Source organism: Ostrinia nubilalis, chromosome 1 (genome assembly GCF_963855985.1).
Source record: "Ostrinia nubilalis chromosome 1, ilOstNubi1.1, whole genome shotgun sequence".
Lineage (NCBI taxonomy): Eukaryota > Metazoa > Arthropoda > Insecta > Lepidoptera > Crambidae > Ostrinia > Ostrinia nubilalis.
The window spans coordinates 5,503,546-5,513,015 of NC_087088.1; the positions used below are offsets into that span (position 1 = coordinate 5,503,546).

At 35.1% G+C, this 9,470-nt stretch overlaps 2 protein-coding genes across 2 annotated transcripts; one reads left to right on the plus strand and one right to left on the minus strand.

Annotated features, from left to right (window-relative positions):
* The first annotated feature begins 2,171 nt into the window (after positions 1-2,171).
* LOC135087703 (uncharacterized) lies at positions 2,172-4,229 on the plus strand. The gene is made up of 5 exons (XM_063982461.1): positions 2,172-2,370; positions 2,549-2,682; positions 2,769-3,027; positions 3,147-3,382; positions 3,531-4,229. Exons 1-5 carry the CDS (start codon positions 2,355-2,357, stop codon positions 3,873-3,875), a joined length of 990 nt encoding a protein of 329 aa, XP_063838531.1. The 5' UTR covers positions 2,172-2,354; the 3' UTR covers positions 3,876-4,229.
* A 1,084-nt stretch (positions 4,230-5,313) lies between these two features.
* LOC135087710 (uncharacterized) lies at positions 5,314-7,379 on the minus strand. The gene is made up of 5 exons (XM_063982476.1): positions 7,024-7,379; positions 6,548-6,681; positions 6,107-6,383; positions 5,779-6,026; positions 5,314-5,693 (listed from the first exon to the last, which is right to left on the minus strand). The coding sequence occupies exons 1-5, from the start codon at positions 7,037-7,039 to the stop codon at positions 5,421-5,423; spliced, it is 948 nt and encodes a 315-aa protein (XP_063838546.1). The 5' UTR covers positions 7,040-7,379; the 3' UTR covers positions 5,314-5,420.
* Positions 7,380-9,470: the final 2,091 nt, after the last annotated feature.

Below are 9,470 nucleotides of genomic sequence, written 5' to 3' on the forward strand. Positions count from 1 at the left end.
AACTAGAATGAAAACTGCAAAAATGAGTTTTCTCGTAATAGTTAAACTAGGACTGCATAGTGGCATTAAATACAAATGGATAATTTTTAGCGTAGGAATTTTAATAAAGCAACATTTAATCATCATCATCATCATCATTTCAGCCATAGGACGTCCACTGCTGAACATAGGCCTGTACCCCAATGATTTTCATAATGACCGCTTGGTAGCGGCCTGCATCCAGCACCTTCTTGCTTACCTTTATGAGGTCGTCGGTCCACTTTGTAGGTGGACGTTCTGCGTTTTTGTGATTACTTATTTTTTTGTTTTAAACCTTATAAATGTGCCTATAGACAGATACCCGTGATAATACCGGCTCGGAAACGTGGATTTTTTGGTACAGCGTGCTATGGAAGGGGCTATGCTCGGGTTTTTTTACGAAATCGTATCAGAAATTAGGAGATCCGTAAACGACCTAAAGTCGCTGACATACCTTGACGGATCAGCAAGCTGAAGTGGCAATGGGCAGGGCACAGTAGTTTTCAGAACTGAGGCAGCAGGGTTAAAGTGGAGGCTACGTACCGGAAAGCGCATCGTAGGACGTCCACCTACAAAGTGGACCGACGACCTCATAAAGGTAAGCAGGAAGGTGCTGGATACAGGCCGCTACCAAGCGGTCATTATGAAAATCATTGGGGTACAACAGGCCTATGTTCAGCAGTGGACGTCCTATGGCTGAAATGATGATGATGATGATAAATAATAAATAATAAATCTTTGGACAATTTCACACAGCGCCAGCTAGCCCTAAAGTTAGCAACTTAATGCTTGATGATGATTAAATGTTGCTTTATTAAAATTCCTACGCTAAAAATTATCCATTTGTATTTAATGCCACTATGCAGTCCTAGTTTAACTATTACGAGAAAAACTCATTTTTGCAGTTTTCATACCAATTGCTAATTCAAGTAGCCATAAGATAAAAATAATACAGAATACATAAGCTTGTGATGCCTTTTTAGAATCTCAATTAACCAAGGAAGTTTTTAAGGTAATGGGCACGATGGTCTTCCTACATTTTTTTTTACACGATGGCTGATCAAAAGTGCAAGACAATGAATTAATTTTTCCTTCTTCTCTGCAATTTCTTAAAATTTTCATACTTTTAAACTAATATGTTGAACTTTAGTTAGCAAAATCTTTTCTTTTGATAGCCCAACTATCCCTTGTGATAAAGAAAAAAACTAGATTGAAAAGTATCCTCATTTGTAGAAATGGCATGAGAAAAACTAATCGCAGGTGGCAATTTTCTAAAAATGCACAAAAACTTGAAAATTTTGAAAACGGTGATAGGTATTTTTACTGGGGTCAAAATTGGATTTTAGGGAGGCCATGGCGAGGCCTATCGATGGTTACAGGGTTATCCATTGTTTTTGGGACACCCTGTATTTTTAATTATTATCATTATTTTTTTTTTAAGATTAATAAATACAAATGGCTCTTGTGTAAACCAATGTAGCCAACAGAGATATTAATATTTATTTTTTGACCTGAGGACTTATAACGACATTTAGTTGGTTCGTAATTCTACAACCACTCTGTGGAGACTCATTGAATTGAAATTGTGGTGACTGGCGCCAGTACTGGCGCCACTGGCGGTTATTTTATAGCCTGTGCATATGGCGGCGTATATTAGTATGTTTTTACATTAGCTTATTTATGTCAGATGATACCGCCAAAAAATAGCTTAATATAGATGACCCAAGCTGAACTGTCCCACCAAACTCAATGACAGGGGGGCGCTACCATCGTTCAACTATATGGTTTCCAACAAAGCAAAAATCGGAACCAGCGATCCGGTATTGACGGTGGCGCCCCACTGTCAATGTCATGCATAGGACAGTTCAGTATTTTGGAACTATACAGTAGACGCTCTTCGCTCTATAAAGTTACGTTTTTAAAAGTTACCTTCCCCTCAAATTAGTTCCCCACTCTAATTGGCTATTGGCTACAAATCTCTTAATCACGCCTCAGAATGTCCGTTTTTAAAAGTTACGCTACCCCCGAAAGCATAACTTTATAAAGCGTCTACTGTAAATATTTTTTAGGGGGAAAACTCAATATTTAAAGCGATTTTAGGGGTTTTTGGCACAACTTTAGGGATAAATATTTTTGAGAGTTGGTAACACTGGATCGATCACAGATGTCAAAACGAACAAAATAAAATAATTCGACAGACCGCCTCATCCAGAGAAAATTAATAAAAATTAAGAAACGCGGATGGTCGGTGGTTAAATATTAATTAGTTGATATTAAATTAAACTTACGGGTTTTAGAACCAGTTTTCTGTGTTTAGTAGCATTGTAGTTATTACGATGGGTGATCCAATCGGTAAGTTTTTGTGAAGTTACCCAGTTCATTAAAATTCATAAATTTTCGTAATATAGAACCTACAAGTAACAAAAATAGTGTTGCGCAAATTGCATTTATCTTGCACAACAAAAATTACTAAGAAAATATGCTAATGACTCACTACTACACAGATAACCATAATTAATATTTTTTACAGAACTAACAACATGGCCCAGCCATAAAAATGTATTTTATAGGATGTCAGCTGGCGCAATATTATTCGATGTGAAGGCTGCTGGAAGCGCTGCCATAGGTTTGGCCAAAAAACCAGGAGATTTGGTTGATGTTTGGGTAAGTAAAAAAATACAGTAGACAAACACACTGGCTTGTTATGCACCAACAGAATTGTTACCATTAATGACCTTAATTATATTCAGGTTGTAATAGGCAATTTTCGTACATGGATTAAAAAAGAAGAGGGAGGTAGTAAATCTGTTATTACCCCTAACATTCTGAGTAACGGTGAATACAGAAGATTTTGGCTCTCTTGGAGAAATGGCTGCATACAACTTGGCCAAAATGATGACAGTTTTCCAATTATAACCCATGTTCACCATCTAGATTTAAGTTATGTTACATTCGCATCTGGAGAAAGAGGGATGGCAGATAGAACACCAGTCTACTGGCGATTTGAACGTAAGAAACCACTGATTCATACATTCATCTAGCAAAAAAATCTTCCCAATAATGATAAAAATTATTGCTTGATGCCTTCTCACTTCAACTTTCATTTTTATTTTCTTCATAACTTACAGTGCCACCTGTTCTGGAAAAGCCAAGAATGAAGTCAGTCACTGGTGGAGGTCTAGTGTGGGTGCATGCTGATAACCAATTACCAGATGGAGCACTTATCGGAGGATATGAAAAGGAGATGCTTTACATAATTAGAGCACCACACCGAGGTTCTTTGACACCAGGGAAGTTTGTCCCTTCACAAGGCACAGGATACATTTCATGGGGTGGGGAATCACATGGCAAAAATATATTTGAGGTGGGTTATCCAAGCCAATAATTTTGATTATTTAATAGTCAAATTTTCTAATTTCATGTTTTATGTGTTTTTGAATGGAAAATTATGAAGCATCCGAAACTACAATTTCTAGTAAGTCAAATGTTAAAATGGCATAAAATCATTACAGGTCTTGTGTGGATTTGACTGCACTTGGGTACCATCTTTTGAAGATAGGATTCCAGTGGGAGCTGTTGAAGGTGGTTATTCCGAAGGCCCTGACAGAGAAACGCTATATGTTGGAAGGGCCCTATACAGTGGTCAAATCATTCCAGGAAAGGTTCAACCTTCTCACAAATGCTGCTATATCGCATATGGAGGCCGAGAGGTAGCTCAGAAAAAGTTCGAAATATTAGTGTCTGCAGATATCAATGCAAGATGTGCCAATAGGTTATTTATTGATCATATAGATGTTGAAAGTCCATCAGGATCTGAACATAGTAGTGATGATGAATATTTAGCTAATTATCGATAATCTTACATAAGGTTTTATAATGTTAAAAGAACCTTATTTCTTTGAAATATACCCTGCATTCTTTATTACCTACTTAAAATTGAATAAATAGTCGTCACATCCTAGTCGGAAACTAAGAAGAGATTGTGGTTGAAACCATATCTTGTGCATATTATTATTTATTTTTCTACTTATCTAATGTCGCGCAGCCAGAGTTGAAGCGATCAACCCAAGCAAAGATTCGTAGTCTTTCTGAGGGCTTAGTGTGAGTTTATTAAATCAAATGTTGTCACTAGTGAGCGCGTAAAAAAATTACATTAAATGTATGACGGACTGCACAGCGCCCCTAACAGAAACTTTCAAGAACTAAAATTTTCATAATATTTTTTTAACGCGTTCACTATTGAGGACATTTGATGTAAACTTACACTTAAAGCTAGTTCCGACTTGTCGGTTGTCGGAGCCATATATTAATCGGAGGTTCCAGTGGCAGAACATTATGTATGAAGCTATTCACACTTATCGGAAACCAATTTTGTGACGGCGCCGACAAGAAATGTCGGGTGTATTGCCAGCCCTCTACGCTCGGAAAAAAATGGTGTCGGGTCTCGCTCGCCTATGATTATGAATGGCGTTGTTCACATTTGTCGGATGTCGGGGCCGATAACCCTCTCCCGCCACCCCAAATCTTGTGTTTTGGTAGTTTAATACTCACTGATATTTGAGCCAATAGATGGTTGAATGTAGTTATCGACATTCTAAAATAATTGAAAAACTTAATTTCGTCACTTCTCAATTCTGTTATTAAGTTTCGAAATGTTCCTAAACTAAATTTTTCCCTCAGGATTGGTTGCATGCAATATTTTCTTTCATTGGCTGTATTTCGTCTTCTTCTCAAATAATAATACATCACAACTAGAGCTTCGTCGACGTCCATCGTGTATATTCTATTCTTATCTGTGGCCGCCTCCCGTAGAGTGAAAATGGCACCAACCAGCTTAGGTCGGGCCGATAACCGATTTAAGTGTGAACAGAGGCGCCGACACCGACAAACGATTAAAATCCGGCCCCGACACACCCGATAAGTGGGAACGAGCTCTTAGCCCTCTGAAAAGTGTTTTCTGTCTCGCTTTCTCGCCAACATTTAGCAATGCGATGTAACTAGTGTATTCATTATTGAACTTGAATGTGTTGTGCGTGTTCTGTATCCAAATATTACATTAGTATGAGTATGTGTTCGCCTCAACTCGCTGCGCGACCTGAAATTTTTTTTCTAACTTTTTAGGACTAGACAGAGGTGAAACTTGATCATATAGAATTTGCTTTAGAGCACCAGATACTGCAATAATATTAAGATATGTTTATGTGATGATAATGTGTATTTTTTCCTTAAATATTTAATTTGAAATGATAAATATATCAATTTTATATAGGTTACGTAATTAATAAAAAATAAACATTCATGTATTAAAATATTTGTTTAATTTAATTGTAGATTTAGTATAACTATTTACAATGATTGTCATATAATTTAAACAGAAGAAAATAACACAGACTAAAATAAAATTATAAATTATCTTCATCATAAATAGTATGACGCTTACCATCTATCAGCACTAATATCTCATATGAATGCACTTCAATCTCTCTGCCCTTATAAGGAAGGTAGCATAACTTATACAATGCATGTACTTTTCCAGTCAACAGGTTTCCGTCGTACATTGCCCGTCCAATGTATAGAGGTTCATTTAGCACTTCAGAATAACCGGCAACAAATGCATTTTGTGGAATATCATTACCTTTAGTTTTCACCCACTCGACCCCAAAGCCACATAGTATCTATAAAAAACATGTTAAAATAGTAAAATATGTGTAATATTGAAGCTATATTATAATTAATAATAGCAATAACAAAAGTTGATACCTGAAAATCTCGCTGTCTCCGATGCTCTCGACCACCCCAAGGTAATAAAGCAATATGTTTGGACAGAAGGTATCTGCCTGGACACAGAGACCGATTGAGGTTTGTTCTAATAATGTAGGAAGGTTCATTTTCAAATCCACCAATTATAGCATCTAGAGGTAATTTTTGAATATACATGTCCTGCCAATACACATTTCCCTCGAAACCTTTTCGTAGAGTTAGTGGTGAAATGTTTAGGGCCGGAGGTGCTGAAATCATTTGATAATGTTAGGCAAGAAATTAATTTCATAGCTCATTATGTTGAAATATGAAACTTAAAGGTACAAACCTTCAATTAGCCATGCTATATTTGAAAATCTAGTATTTGGAGTGTTAAATTTGATGTAGCCAACTTCATATGCAAAATTATCGTTATCTTCATAAAATAATTCTAGTAATAATGGTAAATGCTCTCTGGCAAAACCAAAGCGGACTTTATGATGAAAACATGAAATCCAGAATTCTGTAAAATCTACATTATTGATAATATTATCATGAAAATGAACTTTTGCTTGTTCGTTGCTACGCAGATTCCTTATTTGGCATACTGGTCCAGCAATAGTTATCTAAAAATCACAAATGCACAAAAATATTATTTCAATTTTAAATGTATTATGTAAGATACCAGATGGAAAATTGAATAATGACTGAGCCATCTCTGGTTTGATTTTATTAAAAATCCAACTGTGCCCTTATATTATGTCCTGTTATAGCAATAATATTTTTTCACCTGGAATAGTTCCTTTGAGGGTACTTCCCTTGCTGTGAGCCAAATATTTGCCTCCTGTCCCTTTAACTTAAATCTCATAGCCCCACTGCTAATTCGAAATAGTTCGTGGAACGGGTGGGAATATTTCTCTAGCACTGAAAATTTTCAAGTCATTAGTTAGGTACTTTATAATAACTTACCACATTTATTTTATACAACACTAGCTTTTGCCCACGGCGAAATATAGTCTGTCACAGATCGTAATAAATTATAGCCTATATGTTATTCTGGGTTATAAACAATAATACTGTAAAGTTTCATCAAAATCCGTTCAGTACTTTTTGCGTGAAAGAATAACAAACATCCAGACATCCAAACTTTCGCATTTATAATATTAGTAAGATAATTTTAAAGTTTATTAAAACATATTTAAAGTTTATTACAACATATTTAAAGTTTATTACAACATAATTAAATTTATAAAAAAATCAACTTACACACTTCATCAGCCATTGTGTTAGTTTCTTATTTAGCGGTGTAGGTCTCTCTATACAGCGATAAATTCAATTTGAATGAGTCCTAAATGAGTCAGGGTTTTTATTTGTCTAATCTGTCTGATATCACGACAGAAAGTAGGTAAATTATGTGCAACTTATATACCACTGAGCATAAAAACCACAATAAAAACACTGTTAGTGACTAAAGCTAAATCTAAAATAAAACTTTTTAGGATGTTATTTATTTAGTATAAATGGAAGGGACGAATTAGTGTAATTTATTCTAGCTCCAAAAAAGAAACATGAGCCGAAAACAAACAAACCAACATAGAGAAAAGTAATACATAGGAAATAGAGAACCCTCTCTGTCAAATTTTTGAGCCTACTAATTGACAGCCTGGTCAGTGTTGGCAGTCGGGTCTAGTCAGAAATTACCAGAAATATAAAAAAAAGTAACCTTTTTGAATCAAAAGTAACCTTCATACGGGGGGGGGGGGGTGCGGAGCGATGATTGTGTAAGGTTGTTCATGGATGGAAAATGAATACAATTGATCATCTGAATTTCATGGATTTGCGTTTTATTATCGAAAAACATTCGCTAAAACTCATTTTTTTTTACCAAATAATAAATCAAATTCAGTTTAAATGCACTTATGACATAATTTTTAAATTGTCACTATTAATATTTTTTACTGAATAACCTGTAAAGTTAATTCTGTTACGGTCAAAGTGATAAATGTGAAAATTATGAATAATCGCCGGTTATTATGAATAATTACCGCATTATTTGGTAAATGTGATTAATGTGAGGTTATTTATGTTTGTATAAAACTAAATAGGCGGCTTAGGGGTGGCCCAATGGCCCCACCCAGCCGCACCTTAACCTATTTTTCATTTTAAATCAAAACATTATGTTATAGGCATCATGGAAAAGTAATATTATGCAAGAAACATTCCAAACGCATTATGCCAAATTATATTAATATATGATATCAAAACGTTCAAAACTTTGGCTATACACGAGCACATACACAAGATGTTGTTCTCTTTTATGAAATTTGTTAGTACTAAGGTTGAATTATTAAATAATCACTGTTAAATGTGATTAATTTATCACTTTTACCGCGACTGTCGGTAATTATTCATAATAACCGGTTATTATTAATAATTTTCAATTTATCACATTAACCGTAACAATTCTACAATTTCCGAAAAATCACCTAAAAGTAACCTTTTCATTAGTGTAACCTAAAAGTAACCACAGCAGTTCAAAAGTAACCTAAAAGGTTACAAAAGTAACCTTCTGGCAACACTGAGCCTGGTGTTAAATTCCCTGTACTTAACCTACGTACGTAACGCTCACATACATACATAGTTCACGCACACATACATACATAAAGTCCACGCACACATACACACAGTTTACGCACACATAGGCCCTCATAACCTTCAAAGAATTATTGTTTTTATGATGTACAATGTAGAATTTTTTCAAATCCATTATTTTGAAAATATTTATCTTTATGGTGTACGTATTGTATTATTTTCAAAACAATGGATTTGGAAAAATTCTACATTGCACATGGAAATGCAAATAAGTAAACAAAAACTTTTGAATTTAATAATTTTACTTTATTTATGAACACACATAATATTATACACCAAAAGCGTCTTTTCGCAAAGTTTTCAACAACACTAAAAAGCATTTGCACATTGAGAAAACTCAGATCACTTGTGAACATAACAGAAAGTTTCTTCGCGATTCACGAAGGAACGAACAAAACTCCGATGAACCAGAACAGCAGCAGGTACGAAGGAATGAACTTGAATTTGACTCGACGACTCTTCAATACTTTAATAGGGCTACAGAAAACTTAACCCGCCATTGGTGACGTATATGTCTGAGAGACCGGGTGACTCGAAAAATTCGAATAACTTTTTCGCCCGCCGTCTATTCGGGTTGCGATTTCGAGTAGCTGCCTCTTTTTAAGTCCTAAACAGTCAGTGCAGCTCGTGGCTTCGCGGCGAACGCACGTTCCGTGGTTTTAATGCCAACCCGGTCCGTGAGACCGGCGTCACCAAACAAGTAAGTAAAATATTTACATGGAATTTAGCACAGAATTTAAAAAATCTTAGAATAACATCAAAACTTAGTACTATTGTTACTGTTATCTTAATTATTTTATTGAATGGTATTTGATTAATGTGATTTTTGTATAATTTTATAGATAGTATTTTTTAAAAACATAATAAATACAGGTACAGATTCCTTTATCTAGATTCGGTTTCACATGTTCCTAAGACTGGCAAAAATGTCATGCTGAATAGCACTATGCACAATAATGCTGAAGTTGATACAGAAACTCAAAAACCTGAGATTATTTTGAATTATAACGACACCAAGGGTGGAGTTGACGTAGTAGACCGTTTATGTGCAAACTACAATT